The 27,825-nt window shown below is 38.1% G+C and overlaps 1 protein-coding gene across 14 annotated transcripts in view; it reads right to left on the bottom strand.

The window, feature by feature from the left end:
* The window catches only part of BICD1 (BICD cargo adaptor 1), a 278,038-nt gene that overhangs the window by 26,729 nt on the left and 223,484 nt on the right, over nt 1–27,825 (bottom strand). For 8 of the 14 annotated variants that reach the window (XR_007517144.1, XM_049882774.1, XM_049882778.1 and 5 more), the window contains exons 5-8: nt 17,454–18,545; nt 11,054–11,205; nt 7,077–7,394; nt 5,914–6,107 (exon numbers count right to left, since the gene is read on the bottom strand). Coding sequence is in view for 13 of the 14 variants with exons in the window: in XM_049882774.1 (XP_049738731.1) it covers nt 5,914–6,107; nt 7,077–7,394; nt 11,054–11,205; nt 17,454–18,545 (1,756 nt within the window). In the remaining variant the exon portion in view is untranslated. Of the gene's footprint in view, nt 1–275; nt 5,277–5,913; nt 6,108–7,076; nt 7,395–11,053; nt 11,206–17,453; nt 18,546–27,825 lie in introns of those variants that run through there. The other 6 variants (XM_049882780.1, XM_049882782.1, XM_049882785.1 and 3 more) reach the window with 3 other exon arrangements.

The raw sequence follows: 27,825 nt of genomic DNA, 5'->3' as shown, positions 1-27,825 counted from the left end.
CTGCAAGAACATCGTTCCTTCCTGCCTTCTTTAGTCAGTATAACACACAGATACTTTAATCTATCTAATAGGCTTGTTTTATACATTAAATAACTGGAATTTTCCTTTTTCTTGATGAAAACTATACCATATAGCGCTGAGATGTTTTAACATATTTATTATTTATAAGTCAATTTAGAAACCTGGATTTTATACAATGAGCTCCAGTCCCAATCATGGAGAGAATAATTTATATTCAGAGAATCTGAGAATCTCAGAGCTTGGGGGTGGGGGGGGGTAGGGGGGTGGGGGGGTGCAGGCCCCTCAAGATTCTGCACTGAAATCTTTCCTTTACATTTATAAGCATATTTGGGCAGCAGATAGAGCTAGCTAGCACAGACAATGGGCTTCCTTGGGTACCTAATTATGGCCTTTTCTTAGTATTTTTTGCAAATAGGAAAAAATCCTTTGAAAGTTACAGTTTGGATACAACATCCCACAGTGTTTAAAACCAAGGTGGTTATGTAGTTACAGTCAGGGCAAATTGGTGAATACAATAGACTGGTGCAGGCAGATAAGATTAAACAGGGTGGGCATAGCATGTAAGACAGTGATGGCCATTTTCTTCCGGAATACAAATGAGAGAGGCCCAGCTGCCCACCAGGACAAATCCTAGAACTCTTCTCTGCATGTGGGGGTCTGGGTGTCAGGACAAGGCAGCAATTGTAGTGCCCAACCCACTAGTGCACAGGATACCAAATACTGTTCACTCTTATTATTTCAATAACTGAAGCCTGTGGAACGAGGAAGTATAGTGATAGGCGGAAGTGGAACAGACATATAAATGGAAAAGCCTCTACAGAAAAAAAACATGCTTTAGAAAAAAAATCACTAAGGCCGCTAGTCCAGGAACGAAGTTCAAATAGCACTCACCGAGCTGCTTCTACATACAGAACATGGGAAGATGAGGGGCAAGGGCAGGAAGAGTAGGCTGTGTGTACCTAGGACACGCTGGATTTCATATATAGTTAGACGTCTGTTACTTCAGACAGGTGTAAACAGTCATGATCTTTAATTTTGATTCTGGGTCTCCACCACCTCTCATCTGCATATTTCCTTAGTCTCCTAACCTGCTTCTTTATCTCAGGTGTCTCTCACATCTAATCTATTCTCCACCCTGTCATCAGGGTGATCCCATACAATGAAAATCTGATCATATTCCTAAAACTGTTAGCTATACCCACAGAATAAAGTCTGTGCTCACTAACCTGACCCTCTGTTCTCAGGTTCCTGCCCACCTGTCCACTCACACCTCTTCTGTAAGACTGTTCCTAACCACTCATCTCCTTTATTTATTCCAAGAACATCTATTAACGTCATTACTTATTTGCCTATTTATTTTCCCTACCAGATTACAAGTTTCTTGAAGAACAAGGGTGGTGTTTTATTTGAATATTATTGTATACCAAGAGCCAAGAAGAGTGCCTGTTGCATAGTGGCTGCTCAATAAATATTGTGAATTGTGATGAGTGAGTGAATGAGCAAACGAGTTAATGCAAGAAATGTGATTTTGGTACGTGCTGAAAAACACAGGCTTTGCAATACGGCAAACAGATAAATGTCTCGATTGAGCGTAATGAAATGTAAAGGCAAATTTCACTACAAACATGTTTGTCTATCACTGGCTATATATCTAAAGCAGTGATTATCTATCAAAGGTTAACACATTTGTCATAGAAAATGTTCATTTTAAAACAATACCATTCTCTGACACTAGTTCAGTAATCCATGTCAGAGAAAGACAGAAGAAGAAAGAGAGGGAACAAGGGAGGAAGGAAGGGTGGATGGAGGGATGGAAATGATATGCGCAAACAAAAGATCCAAGAGGAAAGGCTCCTACGGAATAAGACACAATGTAAGGAGCCAGCTGCTTAGGCTATTACTTCAAGAAGAGAGTTTAAACTTGCTTTCCAAGTTTGAAATTTCTTATTCTGTACAAACGCTGCACTTAGGTCCTTATTACAGAAATAACATCTCTTTCTATAAATCACATGAGTTCCTTTTACATATTCTGATTGTAATTACTGATGAAATAGATTTTTTTTGTATTTATCATTATTACAGAGGCCTAGGTAGTTAAGGCAGCCAGATAAAATATCAACTACAAATAATGATTTGATGAAGATCTACAGTCTGCTGCCAGACTGCAAACTCCTTGATGACCACAGAGTCCATTTTGATTAAGGATCACCAAAACTGGAAGCATTTGTCAGGTTAGCTGGTAATTAAGACCATAAAAACTAAGATGAATCGGCATGTGGGAGGACAGTGGAGTTTGTGGGCAACGGAAGGGGTAAGTCAGGAAGGCAAGGGATAAGTAGGGGACAAAAAAGTCAACAAGACATGGCCAGAAGCTCTGGAATTTCAGGGGCTGAGGTGGCAGAGGCTGAGTTAAAGTCAGAGGCAAGGGTCAGAATTTCTCCCAAAAGGGTGAGTTGTGGTAATGTTGCAAATCAATGCTGCACCCTAGGGCTGATTCTCCAGAAATTGAGCAACTGTGCCTTTAAGAAGATGGACTTTTCTGCTGATCATCTCATAGAACTGTAATCTATTTGAAAGTATCTCATATTTGGTGAAAAACATTTTATTTTATGTTTTGGATCTTAAAATTTTACATGAGATTTGTATCTCTCTCAATTGCTCAACCAAAAGACCCAACACAAATCAGCTTTATTTTTGTTGATATAATTACTTAAATGATCCTCAATAGAAAAACAACCTCCAACTGTGCTTATTAGACTAATTAAAATTATCTAAAAAGACATATTACGAACGTATTTTAGAAAGCAGTGCTCATCAAAAACATTATGATACGTTAACAGGAAATTGATCTTGAAAAGAATCATTAATATATATTGTTACCCACCAGTAAATTTTATAATAACCAACAACTTATATTAAACTCATGAATAAAACAAAATACTCATAGTTATTTCCCATGTGTTTAAGGCATGTTTTCTTGCATAGAACATTGGGCTGATTATACATAGCATATTTTCTTTTTCTCAGCTTAATGAAAACATTTTATATAGTAAAAGCATCATAAATAATGTTTAATATGCTTTATTCAATATAGGTCAGCCTAGAAAAAATAACATATATTGTCAACAACGCAAGTATTTTTAGACGCTACAATTTATTAAAGCAGTTAGTCACTTTCTACAGTAATTCATTTAACTAGACTGTTTATAAAGTGTTGCTGGATTGATATGCTAAGAATTCATTGATTCTTCACCATGATCACCATGATATATAGTTGAAAACTCCTAAGGTTATAATCACAGCTTTATTTCCTTCTCCTATTATTATTTTAACATCGAATGAATGGTTAGAAATATAGAGTGTAAAGTTTATCAATTTGCTATGTTGTCATTAAAGTGATTTTCTGGGCAAGTGATAATTATGAGTTCTATGTTATTTACAGCACTAGTCTGGTATGTAGTAATCATTTATAAGGCCAATGACATTTTTTGGTTTTCCAGAATTAAAGCACTTAAGACAATCTAACGGCACTCACATTCATCTGAGCTGACTGGCCTTAGAGGTGGAGAATGGGAAGAGTGAGCAGTAAATAGAAGAAAGATTCAGAATGTCTGAAAATGAGCAAAACATTTTGTGGAGCTTTTATTGCACTAATATACCCTTACAGACAGCAATATCAAAATGTAGCAAAGAAAAAAGCATAAAGATGCTCCTACTTTTAACCCAGTGATCTCGCTCTTGAGAAAAAATTGAATAGATGAAAATTGAGTACATTAGGATATTCACAGCAGCATTCTATAATTAATGAATAATGGGAAACTATCTCAGGGGACAACAAGAGGGAAAGTAGTCATTCATGGGCTAACATTTGAAATAAAATTTATGATGCAACTACCTTTAAAATTAAAAATACTATGCAGCAACATGGAAAAGCTTATGATATAATGTTAATGGTTTCCACAATGTAATGACAATTATGTTAAGTACATACTCATATGAACAAGGATCAAATGGTCATATGCGAAAATGAAAACATTTTTCATTACTGTTGTTCCCACCATCCACTCCCGTGGAGTCAATTCCGACTCACGGTGACCCTGTAGGACCGAGTAGAGCTGCCCCACTGCGTTTTCAAGGCTGTAAATCTTTACGGAAGTGTACTGCCACATCTTTCTCCTGCGCAGCAGCTAGTGGGTTCGAACCTCCAACCTTTCAGTTAGCAGCCAAGTGCTTAACCACTGTGCCACCAGGGCTCCTTGTTACTCTATTAATATTTATTATTTATTTTTTAATCTTATTGATGTGTCACCTTTTGTTAAAACAAAACAGGGGTTATTTATTAATCTTACAAATGTACTTTCTAAGTTCTAGTAGATAGTGCTACGAAGAAGAAAAAGAAGACTTTTTTGAGTTTTATCCAAATTGGTGTCCTGATGAATCATTACCACTTTGGTGATTCACCGGCTCTACAAAGGTACCTTCCAAAGGGGCCTAACACAATAGGAAATGAGTTACGAAAGTAGAAACACCCATCAGTGTGGCTGATTATTTTTTTTAGATGTACATTTTGGCTATTATGCTCTTCTAACTCAGTACTCCTACCAATTTCCTCAAACGTTCTTAGAATGTTGAATGCGTGCTGTAAGTTTCCACACCACATCTTTTAATCAGAATCAGTAGGCTGATTACATGAATCAGAGAAGGAAGGTATTACAGACCCAAAGGCAGAGGTTTCCAAAAAGGAATTACGGTAAAATTGAAGAAAATTAGGTAGGAAGACAATAAATTAAAAAAAAAAAAAAATTCTGTAGCAAGTGTGGCAAACTAAAAGGTTACAGAGGGGCCAGATGATAATAGAAATGAACACAGCAGGCTGGGTATAAGGTAATACTGAGTGATGGGGACTGTGGCAAAAATGAGAAAGCTTCCCCTGTTCTAAAAGCAGCAGTTACTACATGGCTCCAATGGTTTGCTGATATGTAAGAATGTAGACGCAGGGCTGCCAGATAGCAAAATCTTCCAAAAGAGACCAGAAATATAGATGCTCATGTCAAATCTTGAATTTTTAACGACTGACAACTAATTTGAGTTAGTTTTACTTTCTCATTCCCTCTGGTAGCCAAGTAATAGCAGCCCTTGGGCTTATTTCATTTCATGGGTTGTCTCTCTGCCACTTTTGACCCATGGTTAACATGCAAAACTTTCTCAGAAGGATGATCTTTCTTTGCCAGAAGTCACATTTTCAACTGAAGCCTCTTCATAGGAAAAAAAATTTAAAAAGAAAAGAAAAAGCTAAAGTAAATTGTGAGCATATTAGTAAGTGTAAATAAGGGCTTGCAAACTACAAGAACATTATGCTAAGACCTAAATGTTCCTGAGGAACAAATGCTTAAAGGATTTTCTTTTATTTTCTATATACTGATTAAGGAGACATTCTGAGTCACTACAAAAGGAAATTACCCCCAAAGGCTTTTTATAGAGATGGCTCTCTTTACTAAAATTACGTTAAAAATGGTATGAACGAAATGACAAAATCTGACCCAAACGGACTTGCCGTTAGCTACCAAATTGCAAATAGGATCCAGGTGTGTGTCCTGCATTGTGCCTGTTGCTAATTTACCTTTACTTATCCCATTCCTTCCAACTCTCATTTTCCATCCTTCGCCGTTCAAAAGAAATCTCTAGAGACAGCTAAGGAATTACTGTCTGGCTGCCAATAAAGGAGGAAACAGGAAGCTAAGCCTAAAGGAGTTTTTACTTTAAGTGTAGGAATTTATAAGTCATCAAAGTTAGACTGTGCGGATGGGTAGGCATGAGTGGATGGAAGGAACGGGAGAGTTGTCTGTTCAACTAACCATTTGCGTCACATGCACCCAAGGAAAAAATGTTTACCTGGTGGAGCCACGGTTAACCTTTTTTCCTTGCTGAGCCGCTGCCCTTGGATGAATTCACTCATGGAAGGGGGGCCCTTCAGAAGAAATGATTCTGTGGAGGTGGGATCAGGGGGAACTCTTAATAAATTCTGTAGATAGGTAGCCCCTGAAGTCCTGGGACGGCTCTGATCACAAAGGGAAGGTGAAAATTGTCTTGCAGGAGATCCAAGAAAAATACATATAGGAAACAAAAAAGTTTTACTTTAATTACCTTTCAACGCCTCACCAGTGACAACATTATTTATACTGCCATTTAATTTTTTTAAACATGTAAGTCAAGATTTTTGCTTTTTTTTTTTTTCAGTTTTCACACCAGGATACAACCCTACTTGGAAACTGTATTAGATACTGGAAAAGAAGTTTATTACAGTTAGTCAGTTTGAACCACAAATAAAAAATACTTGAATTATTTGATTCTTTACTGAAAGCTCCTAAAATAAAGTTTTTACCATTACCTGAAAATATAAGATTAAGTAACTCAACATCCAGGATTCTGGCAAAAGGTCACAAAATCAAGCCACTAAAAATCTTACAAGTGGTTTCTTTTAGCAATATTCACATACCAACTGAAAAGCATAAAAACCTACTTTTATGTAAAGAACTAGAAGTATTTCACTCCATTTTACCCAAATGTATACATCCGCTTTCTGCCAGTCATCAGTTTTGGTAATACGGACAAAGGTTCCTCTAAGAGAACATTTTCAGACCCTTGCCCCACTATCGAGAAGCTGGTAAATAGCACCATTATCAGAGGTACATTGACCTTGAAAACTGTAACCCTTGTAAAACACAGCTTCATTCTTAACATTCACTTTTCATATAGCAGTTTTTAGGCTGGAGGTAAGGGGGAGGCATATTTATGCATAGAAAGAGCAGCAAAAAATGTTGACAGGCACTTGAAAATTATTTTATGGTGAATCAAGAGGTGGGATGGGGACAATATATAAACACACTTCTCAAAAGGTTTTGATCTGCAAAGATCAACATTAGCAAGGTCTCCCAGCTCCCATTTTTTCCCTTTTCCTTCCCCTCCTCCATCCTCCACAATAAGAACACATTAATTTTTGCAGTTAACTAAAATCTGGCCACTGCACCACACTATGAAGATCGCTGCATGCATACCTTTTCCTCTGAGTGCCACTGCTGACCCGAATGGTGGGTGTCTGTGGGCCCTGACTATGCAGGAGGTAAGTGTCTATGGTGGACACGGTGACTGATGCCTCCCCACTTACTTTAGGGCTGCCGATCTTGCTCTTTCCAAGTTTGCCTTTGCTGCGTCGAGACTGCTCATGATCAAACTCTAAGTCCTCCAGTCGCTGGGTCAGGGCGAGTTTTTGCTGAATGGCCATTCGTAACAAAGTGTTTAGAGTCTTCTTCTCATCCTCTGCGGCTGCTAACTGTCTCTGCATCTCATCCAACTGTATGACATATTCATCACATCTGGAACCAAAAAGAAAAATGGTCAGGAAAAAATCTTGGTGAAGTTGAATTTGGAACTTAAGTTGAAAAGTAATAAACGTTACTGGTATTTAGATATTAGACCACTGGTCTTCCTAGAAGCAGACTGGGGACAACCTATAACAGTAGAAAATTTGAAACAGTAGAGTAGGTTCAATAAATGATGGATCATACAAGGGAGTATATATGGGGATATTTTAATAGGTGAAATCTTAAAGCCCAGGGGTAGAATTATTTTGGAGGCTATTCTGTGGTGACAGAAAAATGAACAGCAAAGTCAAGTTGCCACAGCACCTTGGGTGTGTGCTGCAGAGAGGCTCCTTCTGCTGTGTAGCACGGCATTTTTTGGAGGAATGTGAGAAGTTTCTTATAGACTATGCCTGTGGCATCCAAAAGAGATCCTTGGGTGGCGCAAATGGTTTGCTCTGGACTACTAACCTAAAGGTTGGCTGTTTGAACCCACCCAGAGGCACAGGGGAAGAAAGGCCTGGCAATCTACTTCAGTAAAGATCACAGCCAAGAAAATCCTATGCAGTAGTTCTACTCTGTAAAACTCGGGGTTGCCATGAGTCAGACGCAACTCAACAGCAACTGGTTCAGTTTGGTTTTGGTGGCCTCCAAAACAATGTTTGTTAGAGAAAACATTCCCTCCTTATCTATAGTTATAGGTTTTATTTTAATATGGTAGAGATTAGAACTGTCACTGTTTTCGACATGGCAGATTAGCCTGATTTAGAAACTTGAACATTTTCCATGATTTCTGTGGTGGATTAATTACTTTTGTGTGTGGCCTTTCTAGCCATGAGTCAGAATTGACTCAAAGGCAATAGGTTTGTTTTTTTTTTCCTAGCCATGGTTTTGTAACTTCCATCCAGATGATTGTGTGATAGGGTTATTGTGGCCTACCAAGGGGATTGGTCAGTTTTGCCTTAAAAGAAAGCCAATTCCAGAGCAAAAAGGAAAGCCCACCACCACCACCAAGGAAGGAGCAGAGACCCGCGGGATATGGTGCAGTGGACTTCCCAGCCCACAGAGACAGAAAGCTAGTGCCTTTGGGCAGAGGCTGAGGGTTGGGGAGAAGTCTACGCCTGACCCACGAATTTGGGACCTGCTAGCCTCCACAACTTCCTGAGCCATTTCCTTTACATAGTTCCTGAGTTCTGTAATATCTTCCAGAGAATTAGGGAACCCAAAGACAGGAGGGAGAGTACTGAGGTGAGAGGGAGTAGTTGATGTTAGAAGTGGTGGAAAAGTTAAGACATTTGGGACATCTTTAACCTCTGCCTCATAAGAACCAGCTTTGTGCTGATCCTTACAAAAGAAATAATTCGTTTTGTTTCTCATCCGGAAGGTAGAGGCAATGACTTGTCAAAGAAAACCACGCTTTGCACGGGGCCTGGATATAGAAGAGTGTCAGGAACATCTTTATTTCTGTTTGATGCTTATGCTGTAGCAGGCAGATAAGGTCAGAGATCTTTTTCCCACCAAACTTAAAACCTGAGCACATACACATTGAGAAGGAAGAAGTGGGGTGGAGGAAAGCTCACCCTAAATTTTTCTGAGTTTATTTACCCAGTAAGATATTAATGGAGCCCATTGGTTAAGAGCTGTGGCTGCAAATCAAAAGGTCAGCAGTTCAAATCTACCCGCTACTCCTTGGAAACCCAATGGGGCAGTTCTACTATGTCCTGTGGGTTGCTATGAATGGGAATGACTCTGTGGCATTTTTTTTTTTTTTTTTAAAGACATTAATAACAGGTACAGTCTGCCCTCCATATCCATGGTTTCGGATTTGTGGATTCAACTAGCCATGGACGGAATATACAAGCAGACCCCCTCCCCCACCACCCGTCATCCACGGTTTCAGTTTCCTGAGGTAAACCGCGGTTCCGGGCTCAGCTGGAGCCACTGCCTCCGCCACGTGCACCTATTCACCGTCAGCCTACCGGCATCCATCTCCCCACAGTCCTCAGACCTTCACCTACTAGTCTTCCTTTTTCAGGGGCTCGCGGGTTAGGCTGCTCTTCGCAGGCGCAGGAATGGGCACCAGCGCAGGGCACCGGCACAGTGCGGGTCCTTGGACCACAGCCATCTTATATAAGGCATTTGAGCATCCGCGGGTTTTGGTCCGCGGGCGTCGTGGAACCAATCCCCAGTAGATAGCGAGGGATGAGTGTAGTCTTCATGCGCCAGCAGATGGCTCATAACTTTATGGAATGAAAGAGGTAATGTGCAAACTTTGAAATTAACACAAGACTTGGGGCATTTTAAAGGAAAAAAAAAAAGCATTTTAAAGAAAAAGCAGGCAGGGTCTGTAGTGAAACATTTTGAGACCCAGGTGGTTCCCTATTATTTTGTTTAACCATGACTGTCTACAAGCAGAGGGGCAATATGTATGTCATAAGAAAAAGCAGGGTACCGTAAAATACAATGTAAATTTCAAGACCCTGAATTCATCTTATTTGGTCAGTTAACAATATTTTTTTTAAATACTATAAAGTAAGGCAGCTACTGTACCTGAAAAAACAAATGTCTTTGAAAATGCATTATTTCGGGGATAATTCTTATATAAACCAGATTAAGACTTTAAATATCCCTTTAAATTTTTAAAAAATTTATTCTCAAAGAGGAAATTTATTTTCTTGATTCCACACGTAACGCCAACTGATTTCTTTCATCAAATAGGGGAACATGGTGCCTCATTCCCATTCTTCATCCTGCCGCCAAAGGGCCAGAGATGTAACATTCTATTCCCCAAACTACTGTGCTCTGGGACCCAGAAACCAGCTCCCTTCATCCTCCACACTCCTGAGTCATTTGGGCATGCAGCCTTTTGCCCATCTCCAAGAGATTCAAGCACAAAGCCTGAGCTTCAGCCTTTTCTCCCCTAATAAATGAAGAAAGCTGGACAGACTCCAGGGACCCCTATAAAGCTGAGGATTTTTTTTTTTTAATGTTTTCAGCAGCTACATGTAAATTATTCATTGCATCTGCAAGTAAAGGCATAGCTATGCTTTGTAAATTCTGCAACCAGATTTGCATGATACAAAATATTTTTTGAGGGCAGGCACTGAAATGTGGCAGCAAAAAAAGAGATTTCAACTATATCGAAAATCTCAGGCTTTTATACCTATGAAGTAATGAATTCTAAACAATAACTTCAAGTTTAAAAACAAAATATAATGGTGTTTCATGATGAAACTAGTGGGGGAAGTAGTAACTAGTATTCAGTTAATTGGTTGGACAATGTGAAAATTTTGGTGATATATATGTAATTACATTTTAGAAATTATAACTTAAGTTTTGGTGATGATAATATTCAGCTATTTTAGGGAGTGTTTTCTTTTTTCCTTATTAAAGACTTTTTTGTTGTAGCTCTAATTCTTTAGAGCACATAAAGTCTTTTTCCTAATTTAAAAATCTTTCCATGTAAATGAATTGTTTGATCCAATGTGTCCAGTAGAAGGTTGTAGAAAAATGGCACAAAAGGTTTTATCTTCATTTGTCACAATGGACTCTCATGTATTTTCTTCATAACCTTACCCTTCTAGATAGCACACCAAGTCACTCAAAATACACAAAGAATTTCAAAGTCTTTTCCCCATGTACAACCCTCCATGTTAGCAAGAAAAAACTGTTACCTTGTTGCAAACATTGCTCTCAGGGATGAGAAAGTTGCTGCATCTTCTTTCAAAGCCTTCAATTCATTTCTAAGTTTCGTCATAGTTTCAGTCACCATTGCTTTTTCATTTTCATATTTGTTCTTGAGATTAGCTAGTGCCACCTCAGCTGTCTGAAGCAGAAAAATCATAATGCTTACACAATTTTCGTATCATGATTTTAGATTATACATATCTCTTCATGGTGGGCTTATTATTTTCTTTCATACATGCTTTGGACATAGGCAGTTTTTCTTTAATGTCTAAATGCATTACAAATCCATAATGTTGTTAAATTGCCCTAGAAACCAGATATGAGCAGAGTCAGTATCAGGTGCTGAGGGAATGACCGCAGTTACGTAATTACTTAGTGCAGATTTACGAGGGTGTGGGATTTTCAGATACTGAGGGGGCCAAATTGAACAAGCTGCTAACTCTATACAAGAATTTTATCAAGGAGAAGTCAGTGAAGAAGCACAGCTTCCAACTGAAATATGTTAGAGCTCAATTTTTTTTGTAAAATTCACATAACATAAAATTAACCATTTTAAAGAGATGAATTTGGGGCGTTTAGTATGTTCATAATATTGGGAAATTACCATGTCTATTTAATTCCAAAACACTTTCATCACCCCCAAAGAAAACCATGTACCCTTCAAGCTGTTACTACCCACTCTTTCCTCACCCGAGCCCCTGGCCACCACCATGAACTCAGATACTCTTGTGCCACCTATGTTCTGTGGACTAGAAACATAAAGAATAACAATATAGACCATTAAACTTATAACAGAAGTATATTGCAAACTATAAATCCATATTAGTATATTAGTATATTTTTAAGGAAAAAAAATTCCACAATGAATCGATTATTTTCTTAGTCTTTGCATACAGCTTCTTCAAAACACTGAATTAAAGTCACATTTAATGCTTCACAATCTCCATAAAAGCAGAGATTCCAAAATGTTGACTAAGTTAAAATATTTGTATGAATTTGGGATTTGGTCATGTCTGAAATTCTTGGAATTGATATTGCTTCAAATCAAGAACTAGCCTTGCCTGGGGTTTTACACCTTGATGTCTCAAATGTAGAAAGATTATCTAAAAATCATAACTTGAATACCTCATAATTTTTTTCTTTAAAAAGAAAAAAGACTATGTCTCTGTATCAATCCCAATAAATGTGTTGCTTGATGATTTAAAACACAAAAAAGAAAACATCAAACCTAGCCTGGTACATAAAGGAAGTTAAAAAAGTTGAATGAATGAATACATGAAATCAGCAAATATTTAGGGCGTGCCCATTTGGTGTATAGCACATGGTTCTATGCATAATGAAACAAACTACAAACACCATTTTTACAAACTGTAAACTATAGGGTAAAAAAAAAAAAATACCCCGCTGTTGTCCAGTTGATTCCAACTCAAAGCAACCCTATAGGACAGAGTAGAACTGCCCCATCGGTTTCCAAGGAGCAGTGGCTGTTGGATTCGAACTGATGACCTTTTGGTTAGTAGCCAAGCTCTTAAGCACTCTTAACCGAAACTATAGGAGAGTTGTGTAAATATATCCAATACTAAAGAAAAAGTCCCTTATTGATGAAAAGAAATCAATTACTAATGGAATTTCCCAAGAAAACTACTCTGGTTTTTCACATTTCCTTTGTGGTGGTGTGGTGGTTAAGAGCTACAGCTGCTAACCAAAAGGTCCGCAGTTGGAATCTACCAGCTGTGCCTTGGAAACTCTATGGGGCAGTTCTGCTCTGTCCTATAAGGTTGCTGTGAGTTGGAAATCCATGGCAATGGGTATAGCTTTTTGTTTTTTTGTGCTTGAAATGGACAACTTCAACATTCTTATGCAAAGTACTAACTTCTACAGAGATAGATTATTTTTAATTAAAACAATGTTGGGATGGGATAGTTTATTAATGTTTTGAATTCAAAGAAGTTTCTCATTAGTTTAGTTTAAATCTAAGTTCAGATTAAAATGAGAAGCTACTCATAAAATATTTTTGTATATTCTGTAGTGACATTTTAGAAATATTATTGATTCAGGAAATTATCCAAAATACAGAAACTGACCTGAAGAAAACAACAGATGTTTAGTTTTTAAGAAGTTTAGACATGTTCATAAATTAGAACAGATAATGAAGTTTAAGCTATGAAAGTAAATATGTAACAAGTTTGTAATCACACAGAGCCACACGGAGAATGACAGAGGAGCAAGATCTCAAGTAAAGTACAAATTCATTCTGTTATTTATGAGAAATGCCCAGAAGGATTCAGCTTTGTTTGTAGTTTTGTTTGTCCACAGGCTGTGCTAACCTTTGTCAGAGGTTAAGAAATTTTAAATACTGAATAAACAAACTTTAAAACTGGGGCTGGTTGGCATGACTGAAATGGTTAATCTCAGACCTAAACTGAAATTCTATTTTAAATTAAACTGCAACTAGGTTTGAAGGCTGCCTCTGCCTTCTACAAAAGACAAGTTGGCTTCCAATGAAAGTTTTAATGGCTTGTAATGTAAAGAGTATAGAGACCCTTTTATGTAAATAATCTTGCTATCTTAACAGCTCTCAGGCAATTGATCCAGTGAAAGCCTAGGCCCTAACTCACTCCCTCCTAGCCAGATGGGCAATGTTTATATTTCAAAAGGTTTTGAATGAGAGCTGATTTAATCTCCTTCCTAACTGAATGGTCAACTTTTACATTTCAAGGCCTCCAACTAGGGTTGAACCAGCAAGTCTACAATCAATGACTAAACCCACCACATCAGGAATGTCTACACAGTTTGCTTTAGAAATATTGCTTTAGTCAATTTATATTGGGAAATAAGAGAGTGATGTTGGGAAAGTTTGTAGCTTGACAACCCCTCATAAATTTTTCCTCCCTTCCCCTGCACTCCCTTGATGTGAAACCATTTTGCCTTTGCTGCCTGATAAATACCTCACCGCCAACCCTGAAAGCCAGAATACATGCTGCCTCGTGTTTGAACACCCATGTGATTCTCCATGTAGTGAAATGACCTTATTTGCTTTTTTCCTTGAATAAAATTCTTTGTTATAATTTCTAGCAGAGCAACAGTCTAGTGTTTTCACTAGGACAATACTTTATAACCCATGGTAGATTTGTTAATGTCTACACTGACCATATTCCCTGTATACTCTCAAAATTGACTTTGTAAGTAATCTTTTTTCCAACTACAAAGATTTTCACAATTCCTTGACTATATCACCCTATTTCTCACTTCTTTGCCGCTCTACCTATTATTCTTTCTGTCTGGAATTATTTCTTCTTCCTCTGGAAAACAACCTTCATCCTTTAAAAACCAACTCAATTAAAATTGCTTCTGTAAAGTCTTTTCCAATTCCTCTAGAAGACAGAAGTCCCCGGGTGGTATAAACAGTTAATTCAAACAGCTGCTAGCCAAAGGGTTGGAGGTTCGAGTTCACCAGGAGGCACCTTGGAAGAAAAGCCTGAAAAATCAGCCACTGATAGCCCTAGGGAGCACAGTTCTAGTCTGACACATATGGGGTCGCCATGAGTTGGAATCGACTTGATGGCGCTGGGCTAGGAAGCGTTAATTGATTTCTCTGCTATGTTCCCATAACTTGGATTACAGCATGCATAATATTGAACTGTAATTATCTGTTTATATTCTGACATCTCACTAAGCTGTGAGCATCTTTCTTGAATTTTCAGCATCTAGCGTGGTTCAATACATAGTTGGTGCTTCATAAACCTTTACTTATTACATCAGAAGCGTATAAAAATAATCCGAAAGTATATTAAAAGATTTGTGGAGAATGTAAAATGCTAATTTTAAAATAGGAGGATTCCCTTTTTTTTTCCATATACCACAAAATTCTCACCTTAGCCTTAAGAATGAACATTTTACAATGTGTACATATAATGGATGCCATCTGTAGATACTTGAAGCTAGAAAGTATTACAGTGATAGGCCCAACACCATTGAAATGCACACCAAATGCATGACTAGAAATACATTTTCATTTAATTACTGAGCATATTAGGGATGCGGCTCTACTGCAGTGCAAATGGTACCATAAACCACTGCGAAAATAAGAATTCAGCCAGAAATGCTTTGGTCCACTTTACATTCCTACGGGACTGTTTATGCCACTAGTGTTTGTTACATTCTATCCTCTAGATAGTTACAGGCATGTGCTGAATTCCTACTAAACAAAAATCAAATCAAACCAAACCAGTTGTCATCGAGTTGATCCTGACTCATGGCAACCCCATGGGCTTCAAAGTAGAAATGACCTCCATAGGGGTTTTCAAAGGCTGTGGCCTTTCAGAAGTAGATTGCCAGGCCTTTCTTCTGAGGCACCTCCAGGTGCATTCAAACTGCCAACCTTTCAGTTAGGGGCCAAGCACTTACCTGTTTATGCTATCTAGGGACTCTTCCTACTAGACTGTTGTTGTTACTTGCCATCGAGTCCATTCTGACTCATGGCAACCCTACTTAGTAGCTTTCATGAACTAAGTAATCAATGAATGTTTGTTCCCGAGTTACTCTCTTTTGGCTGATCAACTATGCTTATCTATACCTGTGTCACTTAAGCAGCTTGGCATTTTTATGGATCTAGGATTCCAGACTGAGGTTTGTTAATATTCAGCCTTCAGGAAGACATTGGAAGCCTTATCGGAATGGTTTGCCCAAGGATGCCCCAGGATATTATGTCTTTGACAAAATTTGTGTGAGCGTCATCTGATATGGTGTTAGTTGTTTCTGACCATGTTGAATCTTTGGATCTTTGGATTACAGTGCAGTTTATGGTAACAAATTTCTTTATTCTAACCTCAAACTGGAATCAGATCTCTCACAATTTCTTAATTTATCCTAATCTTTTCTATTTCTCTGAAGTGGTGACACAAAATAAGGTCTAATTTTGCCCTTAGATTTATACAAAACATGTTTCTAGAGCAAACAATATTGCTTCTGGCATAGACCTCCACTTTATATCAGTGGACTTTGAAAACTACAGGCACTAGAAAACTGCACTGCAGGTGGTCTCCCCCAGACAAGGGCAAAAGGAGAAGGTAATCTGAGATTAACCCTCCCTCTCCAAAGAGTGAGCACCACGATCCTCTACTAGTCACTGGCACCACTTGTATTTGCAAGGAGGTATTTAATGCTTTGTTGTTTCTCTTTACCACCAACATTTCTTCAACACTCTCTCGAAGATGTGTCTTTCAAGACTATCTTTACAGATAAACTAAACAGAGGTTAAAAATATTTTCCTGCCTCTATTCCATAGCACTCTCACCCAGGGTGGAAGACAAATTCAGTTATCAAGGAGGTCCAGGAATTCATGTTGTAGAATTCGTACTCATTCCAGAAGGACAAGTTCTATGGTTAGGAAAAAAACTCCCTACTGTTTAAGCTATGACCCAGGTGAATTAACATCCCTAACTGAGCCTAAATTTCAGATATGTGGTCACTGGTAGAGGTAGTTTGTCCAAGTGTGTGTTCTCTCTCAATTTCTTATATTGCTAATGTGTCCCCAAATGATTTAGTTTGTGGTAACAATCTATTTTCATGTATGTCACTCAGTTTCCCACAGTTGTCTTGTCTTTCATCCCTGAGTATCAGACTCAATCATGCATCTAGTACTTTGTTTCTCTAAGTCTGGGGTGAAGGACTTCTAAAAAGTGACTCTTGAATTTGAACCTCCAACCCCAAAGTTGGGATCTGGTTACTGGCTGACAGACCTCTCTCATCTTGCCTATACTAAGACTCCCCTCCGTTGTTCCAGCTGCCGGCCAATGTTTGTCTTTATTGCTGAATGTCCTTGATGTAAGCTGCACACCTGCACACCAGCCTGGCCTGCCAACTCTCCATCTGTTGTACCCACACTCACTGACTGCCAGACTCCATCTAAGCACCACCCAAAATTCCTCTCTGCATCTGCAACTGGATCTTTTCCTCTGTTCCTACTCTAACTTCCTTTACCTCTACCTCCACCTACAGAGCTCTGGTGGCGGAACGATTAAGAGCCTGGCTGCTAACTAAAGGGTTGGTGGTTCGAACCCACCCAATGGCTCCATGGGAGAAAGACCTGGCCATCTGCTTCTGTAAAGATTACAGCCTAGAAAACCCTATGGGGGCAGTTCTACTCTGTACACATGGGGTCACTATGAGTCAGAACTAAATTGATGGCACCCAACAACAACAACCTCCACCTAGCTTAAAATAAGTTAAGTTCTGACTAGCACTGTGGATGTAGTTTGTTTTATTCCTCCACTGATCAGGAATCTGAACTCTCATTCTGTTGACAGTGGATACTCAACAAAATCAAGGAATATATTAGCTAAGAGAGCATTTCACTAGCATTCTTTGTCAGTTGAGTGAGATTACCTGTTTGTTGGCTTTCAATACTGCCCTCAACGTGGCAATCTGCTCTCGTTTAGTGCTCAGCAGGGACTTTAGCTTGAGGATCTCTTCCATTAAGGCTTCCTTGTCTTTATCGATCATGGGGGCCAGCTCCCGTGCCGCTGCTCTTTGGCGGGACAGTTGCAAGGACCGGTCCACAGCTTTCTGCAGATGCTTGATTTGGTCCCGGATTATGGCATTAAGGTTGTAGATATTCATTGGCTCTTTGCGGATGTCACTGGTATCCAGTACTGGAGATGACGGTGGGGCAGTAATAACAGGAGAGACTGTGGGAGTCTTAGTTGGACTTGGTTCTTTGCTGGCCTCTGTGTTTTCTTTTGAAGCTGGTTCAGATGAGGGCCTTGTTTCTACTGGGGATGACACACCCCGCCTGGCTAACCGTGGAGACAAAAGTCCCCTGGGATCATCGGGCCCTTTCAGACTGCCACTGCGGGTGACTCTGCTTTGCCTGTAGTAGTCCAGCATAACTCTGTTTGGAGTTTCATTATTACACAGACAAACATGGTGGTAAAGCTGAGCTAGCTCCTCACTAAATGTCACTAACTCATCCTGAGCTGTATTAAGGGTATTGTGATTTTCGTTGGCTATACTGGTCATCCTTTGCAACTCCTTCTCCATGTGCACCATCTTCTCACCACTCTCTTTGGTGGTCTTCTCAAGGCTTGTCACCTGCTCATCATACATTTGGATCTTACTCTCATACTTGGCCTTCTCATCAGTATAGTTTTCTACAGATTTATTGTATTTCTCCTTTAAGGCCTTAATTTCAGCTTTCAAATCTATCACCTCAGTTACTGCCACCCTGTACTTGCACTCAAGGATCTCTAACCCATTAATGTCCACCTCATAGTCATGGGCCTCCTCCCCTGAGTCCCGGCCCTTCTCCCCGTCCAGGTCCTTGAGTTCTTTGCTGCTCTGCAGGCCTCTCATGGCATTGACGTGCTCTGTTAGCCGATGCACCCGTTCATGCTGCTCCGTCAGCGCCCCCTTGGTGTGTTCCAGCTGTGTCTGTGACTCCTGAAGGTTGGCCAGAAGAATGGCCTTTTCCCGCTCTACCTGCAAAGGCAAAAGAAAGTCAGTGAATGACTTAACGCAACTTAAACAACTGCAGCAGGGCCAATGTTCCCATCATTTCAAATTAAATTGGAGTATATTCAATGCACTTTAGTAATGCAACCTTATTTTAGAGATACTGGTGAGTCAATATAAAAATATATAGTATAAAAGAATTGGTCTGCATAGATTACCTATTCACACTCCTATGCACCATACACATACGAACTTATGAAATTTGAATGTTAATCAACATCCTTACTTTTATCTTTTTGCACCTTGGGAAAACATAATATGACTTCAAGAGATAAGCACAGCATTTGGCATTGGTTTTATTTTGGGGGTTGTAGGAAACCCTGGTGGCGCAGTAGTTAAGTCCTACAGTTGCTAACTAAAAAGGTCAGCAGTTCAAATCCACCATGCACTCCTTGGAAACTCTATGGGGCAGTTCTACGCTGTCCTATAGGGTCACTATGAGTTGAAATCGACTCAATGGCAATGGGTAGAGGACATCTGATCCTTAGTTCAAGTGGGACAAGTGACTGTCTCTATGTGCTTATGAATCATCATTTTCTTCCCAGAGCACAACCCAAAATCAGATTTAAAACCTAAGGCTTTAACTTAATGAATAATGCCAAATACCTTAACCATCCCCTTAACAATAAATATTTAATGCCCAAAATAGACGTGTACTCACTTGGATAATTTTCAATATAAAAATCATAGAATCTAGCTCTTTAAAGTTAAAAGAACAATTAATAAATCTTTCAATTTCTTCAGTCCAAACCAGGAATTTTTTAAATTATCAATTAATTTGAGTAACATGACACTTTAATTATTGTACAGGTGGCAAATATTATTGTATATTGACAAATATTCAGACATCTACATAAAATACTGTCTCATTAAACATACATACATAAGGAATTATAATCTGAGAATTTTAAAAAACCTTTTCTCTGATTCCATATGGGTAATCACTATTACGAATTAGAAGTTGTAAAATATTTATAATGAAAATACTTTTCCATAAACAAACTATACTGTTTACAGTTTAAAAGCATTAAATAAAAGCTATCATCCTGTTCATATCCTCCTGTACCTGCTCTTTCTTTTCTTTCTTCTTCTTTATATATTCAATTTTTAATAAACCATCATGAAATTTGCTTTAAGGATAATGGATTGATGTTCAATGTCTTTAGATCTAAAAGTCTTTACATCTAAATAAAAAAAAAATATTTAAAGGAAGGTATAAATTCAAACTTTCAAACTTTCCTAGATTATACATTAAATCTATCCAAACTCTTCTAAATTCCTAGGAAGCAAATAAGATTATCATGTTTAGTAATATTTATTTTAACCAGCATATTGGGAATATATATGTGTGTATATATACATATGTGTATGTATATATAACAGAAGAATAGCATGTTTATGATCCTTTGTAGTTCTTGAGGTCCTCCATAAAATTATCATGTATAGACAGTCCTCACCTGGCAAGGTTACAATATGCATAAATTTCAGTTAACATAGTTCAGTTAAAACACCAAACCCAGCCAAACCAAACCCATTGCTGTTGAGTTGATTCTGACTTACAGTGACCCTATAGGACAGAGTAGAACTTTCCCATAGGGTTTCCAAGGCTATCATCTTTATGTAAGCAGACTGCTACATCTTCCTCCTATGAAGCAGCTGGTGGTTTCAAACTGCTGACCTTCTAGTGAGCAGCCAAGTGCTTAACCACTGCACCACCAGGGCTCCAATTAAAACACCAGTTTTCCCAAAATATGGCTCAAATTTCAGTTACCAGGCATATTAACTGTGAGTAAAGCATTTTTTTTTTAAAGCAGAAAGTACAAACTGCTGCTAGCTCTTCAGTCTACAGATCACTATGTAATACCATCATGATCAATGACCAATCACATGACTTCTTTCAAAGTCTGTTGTTGGTTGGTCACTGTGTATCTGTTATTCAGTTCACACAGCAAAGTGTATGCTTGTGTTGCTTTCTTGTCTCCCAGTGATAAACCAACATAATATTTCACGAAATGAGTGACTGTAAGAGGAAATTGGCCAAAAAAGATGAAAGTGCAGCAAAGAAACAGTGATAACGCTGGAAGTGAAATTTGAATCAAATTAAATAGCAGATGGTAGGAATGATGAGAAAGTGGCATTTGAGAGACTCAGATATGCAGCCAAAGGAACTCAGTGCAGGTGAACTTACAGATATAAACCACTTGCCATCAAGTGGATTGCAACTCATAGTGACCCCATGTGTGTCAGAGTAGAACTGTGCTCCATAGGTTTTTTAATGGCTAATTTTGAGGTGCTCTGGGTGGACTTGAACCTCCAGCCTTTTGGTTAGCTAACAGCCAAGTATGTTAACCATTTGTACTACCGAGAGACTCCACTTACAGACAGAAATAAGAAGATGGTTGTGACTAAAAGGATGAAGATGTCCTAGAGGAAGTGAAGCTGTCACATTAAAGATATTCTCGGAGTTATTCCAAGATTTTGAAAACACAAAGGATAAAATGTTGGGGGCCGGTCCAAACTCAGGAAGGAGTATAATTTGCTAACACCTAGAAAAGATGTTCACTCCGTATAGTAAGTTATACAACATGAAGACAAGTTCAACTACACTTGATAAGCTTTTTACAAAGAAATAAAGCAGTTTAAATCTCAAGGTTTCTAATGTTTTAAATGATAGCGTAGTAAATCAGTAATTTTACAATTTTTAAAATTTCCCTGTACTTTTATAACTAACAGTAAGAGAGTTTTGAATGTTCTGACAAAAGACTTTAAGGGACACAACACAACTGTAATTCTTCCCATTAATTATTAAGATTATTTTCCATGAGTTCAGTTTGCACAGTCATTTTCATAGTTCTACACTACTGTGCAAAGTAAGGACTGCCTGTAAAGTATGATCATGTATATTAGAACTGAAAATATAGTTTTGTTATTTAAAATTATTGTCTAGAGGCTTTTGAGTTGTAGCTTTGATTTTATACCATAGTGTTTGATGACATATATGTCGGAAATACAAAATCCATGAGAAAATAATACTGATCTTTAGATAATCCTATTTACAATATATTTTTGAGCAATGCACTATGGCCTATATGAAGTACCTTGTTAATTAGTTTAACTCCTCCCTTCCCTGCTATGGTGTTTGAGACATAGATGTTGTAGAAAGCCAAGTTCCAGGTAATTTGTATTAATATATTTACCTCAGCCCAAGAAGCAGCGTTGGCCTTAGAGATTTCAAGCTAAGTATGTTAATATAAACAACACACAGCTTTCCCAAAAGAAACAGTCAAGTAACTCAGGGTATCTGAAGCCACGATTACATCTGAAGATAGAATATTCATAAAACTTGATCTGGAAAGTTCTCTGTTCTCCTTCTTTTTAAATAGGCAAAACATTCAGTGTTCAGAAAAATCTGTCTGGTGTCATGGACTAAATTGTGTCCCCCAAAAATATGTGTATCAATTTGGCTGGGCCATGACTCCCAGTATTGTGTGATTGTCTACCATTTTGTTGTGTGATATGTTGTAAATTCTAATCTCTGCCTATGGTTAATGAGGCAAGATTGAATTATGTTAAGGAGGATTAGGGTGGGATATAACCCTTGTTCAGGTTACATCCCTGTTCCATTGTAAGTAAGGGGAGTTTCCCTGGGGTATGGTCTGCACCGCCTTTTATCTTGTAAGACAGAAAAGGAGAGGGAGGAAGCAGGGATGCAAGGGGGACCTCATCCCACCAACAAAGCAGCACTGGGAGCAGAGCGTGTCTTTTGGATCCGTGGTCCCTGCGCCTGAGAAGCTCCTCCACCTCAGGAAGGCTGATGACAAGGACCTTCCCTTCCTCCAGAGCCGACAGAGAGAGAAAGCCTTCCCCTGGAGCTGATGCCCTGAATTTGGACTTCTATTCTACTAGACTATGGGAGAATAAATTTTTCTTTGTTAAAGCCATCCGCTTGTGGTATTTCTGTTATAGCAGCACGGGATGACTAAGACAGCTGGTTCTAAAAAAGTAACCAGCCCAAAATTCACCCCATCAGCCCCAGCCCACCCCACCCCAAATTGTAGGCTATTGCATACTTAGATATGTTTCAAGCAACAGTCCTAGATTTAAATGCCACCCTAAATCTGGGATATTAGAAGGACCCATGTGAGTATTTTCTTTCCAGAACTTAAAAAAACACACTTTCTCTGAGAGGACATTTTAAAACAAGATCACAAAAACGATCTTCATAAAATAAAACCGGCCATAGGAATTCATTGTATAAATGACCACTAATGTTTTCTAAATAAAACAGCTTTATGACTTCATGGTCAAATCGCAGCACCGACACTTAGCTATGTGATTCTGCACAAGCTTCAGGTTCTTTATCTATAAAATGAGCTTGATAATGTCTCCCTCATATGGACATTTTGCTGATTAAAGGAGATAATGAATTCAGAACTCAAGGCATAGTAATGGTACCTGTTGTTAACACATTGTTAGCTCTGACCCAATTCTTACCACCAATGCTTTTACAATACAGACATATATGTTTTCACAAATTTGTACCTGTATGTACAAAAGCTACTCATTTATTTCAGAATCAGGGTGGATCTGAATACAAATCCTCTTGGCTGGGTCTTCATTACATATAACGGATTGTATCTCTATACCTGAAATTGAGTTTATTTACTCAGATTATTGAGCAACAATTTTACCTACTGAAAAACCAGGTAATTATGTTGTATGGTAGTCAATGAATAGCCAAGTCATTTGTATTTTTTATAAAGTATATGGAAAAATTGCTAATTTTCCAACTACTGGCATTATATACAACTTTAATAAAAATTAATATTAAAGTGTTTTCTGTTTTTTTTTTTTTCTTTGAAAATTTAGTGAAATTGCTCTAAAAACTCTAAATACCATTTGATTGGGATATATGATCGCAGATGAATCTGCTTCTATTTGTATAAAATAATCTTTGGATAAAAAAATTTTATACAAAATGTTTCTATTTCCATAAAATAATCTTTGGATAAAATAAAACTGGATCAAAGTATACAGAATGTGTCTCAAGCTTGTTGTAGAATCAACAGTGTTAGGCTGAATGAGGTAATTCCTTTAGAAGAGTTTTCAACCTGTACTCTAGTTGCAAATTCAGATTTAACATAAATATTTTCTAAGCTTAAAAGAAAAAGTCTACCAGGTTTCTTTATGATAGAATATCCAACAAATAGGAAATAGAGTATTGCCTTTTTCATGTGTATGTGCTCCATAAACTGTATGGCTCTATACAATAAATGTCTAATAAAATCAATTGAATAGGAAGTGGTATCCAAATTTTATATACGTGTGTGTATGTATAGGTACACAGACACACACCCAACTTAGGGTGATCTGACGAAATGCAAAAATAAATAAACAAATAAGAGAAAGACTACTAAATTACAGATAATTTTGTGACACCTCACTGTTACATTTTTACTCAGCTATCCAGGCTTAAATCCATTCCCCTAGAGGCAATTCTGCTCAAAGTGACCCTATATCCAGGCTTAGAGTGCTTCAAATTGTATTCAGACTTCAGAGAGCAGGTGCTTAAACTATTTAAAACTCATTGCTCTTTGAATTAATAGATGCAAAGCATTTAAGATTAAAATTACCATATATGTTAAGTGTCACTAATCTCCATTTGTGAAGAATTTATTCAAAAGAGATTTGCTGCATTAATTACAATCGTTTTGCATTGTTGTTGTTAGGTGCCAGTGAGTCAGTTCTGACTCAGAGCAACCCTATGTACAACAGAACAAGATGCTGCCTGGTCCTGTGCCATCCTCATAATTGTTATGCTTGAGCCCATTGTTATAACCACTGTGTCAGTCCATCTCATTGAGGGTCTTCCTCTTTTTCACTAACCCTTTACTTTACCACCATGAAGCCCTTCTCCAGGGACTGGTATCTCCTTGTAACATCTCCAAAGTATGTAAAACGTAGTCTTGCCATTTTTGCTTCTAAGGAGCATTCTGGTTGTACTTCTTCCAAGACAGATTTGTTTGTTCTTTTGGCAGTCCATGGTATATTCAATATTCTTCACCAACACCACAATTCAAAGGTGTCAATTCTTCAGTCTTCTTTATTCATCATCCAGCTTTTGCATGCATATAAGGCGATTGAGAACACCATGGCTTGGGTCAGGCACACCTTAATCTCCAAGGTGACATCTTTGCTTTTCAACACTTCAAAGAAATTTTTTGCAGCAGATTTGCCCAATGCAAAGCATCTTTTGATTTCTTGACTGCTGCTTCCATGGGTGTTGATCGTGTGTCCAAGTAAAATGAAATCCTTGACAACTTGATCTTTTCTCCATTTATCATGATGTTGCTTTGGTCCAGTTGAGAGGATTTTTGTTTTCTTTATGTTGAGGTGTAATCTATACTGAAGGCTGTGGTCTGTGATCTTCATCAGTAAGGGCTTCAAGTCCTTTTCACTTTCAGTGAGCAAGATTCTGTCATCTGCATAAGGTAGGTTGTTAATGAGTCTTCCTCCAATCCTGATGCTCAGTTCTTTTTCATAGAGTCCAGTTTCTTGGATTATTTGCTCAGCATACAGATTGAATAGGTATGGTGAAAGAATACAACCCTGGTGCACATCTTTCCTGACTTTAAACCAATCAATATCCCCTTGTTCCATCCAAACAACTGCCTCTTGATCTATGTAAAGGTTCGTCATGAGCACAATTAACTGTTGTGGAATTCCCATTCTTTGCAATGTTATCCATAATTTATTATGATCCACACAGTCGAATGCATTTGCATAGTCAATAAAACACAAGTAAACATCTTTCTGGTATTCTCTGCTTTCAGCAAGGATCCATATGAAGTCAGCAATGATTTTCCTGGTTCCACGTCCTCTCCTGAATCTGGCTTGAATTTATGACAGTTCCGTGTTGATGTACTGCTGTAGCCACTTTCGAGTGATCTTGTGTGTAATATTAATGATAATGACGCAAGAAGCATCAAAAGAAGATGGAAGGAATACACAGAGTCACTATACCAAAAAGAACTGGTCAACGTTCAACCATTTCAGGAGGTAGCATATGATCAGGAACAGGTGGTACTAAAGGAAGAAGTCCAAGCTGCACTGAACGCATTGGCAAAAAACAAGGCTCCAGGAATTGACGGAATGCCAATTGAGATGTTTCAACAAATGAATGCAGCGCTGGAAGGGCTTGCTCGTCTATGCCAAGAAATTTGGAAGACAGTGACCTGGCCAACTGGCTGGAAGAGATCCGTATTTATGCCTATTCCCAAGAAAGGTGATCCAGCCGAATTCAGAAATTATCGAACAATCGTTCTATAGTGCCTAAGAATAGTTGCCTCATTTTCTCTTCCTATAGCCTTCACCTGTTATCTGGAACTGGGAGTTTTATTTTTCACAGTAAGGCTAGTTGTTTGGCCAGAAAATCTGAATGCAGAATTTTTAAACTGTTTAGTCTAGTGCCAAGCTCAGTGCAAGTGTACAAAATATGGTAACTACTATTATTGTTGCTGTTATGTCCTGTAGGAATTATTTTTTATTACACTCAGTTTTTGCCTTTTAAATAAAAACATTTACATGTATTGAGAGCTGCTGGATCGTTTTGTGAAGGAATAACAACAGCAACAACAAAAAGTTAATCAGAACTTATATATTCATATTGGAGCTTCTACAGTAAAAGAAATTATAGCTGTTTTATAAGCTATGCATGTCTATAAAGTCTTTATTCTGGTCATCTGGCTCTCAATTTGAAACCTGAATGATTGGTGTGATTCCTAACTGTAAACATAGGATATTAATAAGTAAAAATAGGACTCAGCAATAGTTTATCCTTCTCTGAAGTGAAGCAACTTTGCCAGTGTGTGCCTGTGCCCTGACAAAGGAGTACTCTGAAAAATGGTCACAGAAACCCCTGGGTGAGGGAATCTAGCTGTTAGAAAAGAAGGGGATATGTTTTGAAGAATGTGGTGAGAAGAAAACTCTTTCTCTCTCCTTCTCTTTCGACTCTCTCTTTTTCTCTGTCTCTCTCTACACACACCCACACACAAACACACGTCAGTCAGTTGGATAAAGACTCAAAAAGACAGAAGAAGGGCCCTTCCCAGCTCATTGTAGGAGACTAGTATTACTCTGATACTAAAACCAAAGACATTATAAGAAATGAAAACTACATACCAACATCTCATGAATATAGACACAAAAATACTCAACAAAATACTAGCAAACCAAATTCAGCAACATGTAAGAAGGATTAGACAAGATGATCAGTGGGATTTATACCAGGAATACAGTGTTGGTTTAACCTCCAAAAATCAATAAATGTAATACACCATAATATTTAGAATACAGGACAAAAAAAAAAAAAAAACCACATAATCATCTCAATATATGCAGAAAAAGCATTTGACAAAATTCACTACTCTTTCATGACATAAGAAGCCCTGGTGGCACAGTGGTTAAGCGTTCAGATGCTAACCAAAAGGCTGGCCGTTCGAATCTACCAGTCATTCCTTGAAAACCCTATGGGATGGTTCTACCCTGTCCTATAGGGTCGCTATGAGTCAGAATCGACTCTACAGCAACGGGTTCATGATATAAACACTCAACCATCTAGGAATAGAATAGGAATAGAAGGAAACTTCCTCAACCCAATAAAGGTCATCTATGAAAAGCCCAAAGTTAACATCATACTAAGGTCTCTGAGTGGTGCAAATGGTTTTTGCTTGACTACTAACATAAAGGTTGGCAGTTCAAATCCACCCAGGGGTGCTGCAGAAGAAAGGCTTGGTGATCTGCTTCTATAAAGATTACACCCAAAAAGTCCTATGGAGTAGTTCTATTCTGTAGCACATGCGGTTGCCCTGAGTCGGAACTGATTTGTTGGCAATGGGTTTTGTTTCTTTTCTTTCTTTTTACAAAGCTTATAAATGTAATATTTAACTATGAGTTGGAACTGACTCCACGGCAACAGGTTTTTTTTTTTTTTTTGCTAATACCTTCATCATTTAAATTGTCAACTTTGTACTAGGAAATTATTTGCTACCTTAAGTTTTAAGAACTAGGAGCTGATTCGTCTTGTTTTAATGAATTTCACCTTACAAATACTCTGTGAATCTTTGTTAAGCAGAGATAATATAAAGTGCTTTGAACTTTAATAGGACATATAGCAAATTGACCACTTACCATTGTTATAGTAAAAATTAAAATTGTCTTTAATGAAGTAGACCCAAACACATGAATC

The sequence above is a fragment of the Elephas maximus genome, chromosome 4 (assembly GCF_024166365.1).
Source record: "Elephas maximus indicus isolate mEleMax1 chromosome 4, mEleMax1 primary haplotype, whole genome shotgun sequence".
NCBI lineage: Eukaryota > Metazoa > Chordata > Mammalia > Proboscidea > Elephantidae > Elephas > Elephas maximus.
Note: the sequence above shows the minus strand (reverse complement) of the source record. Positions and strands in the feature narration are given on the sequence as shown.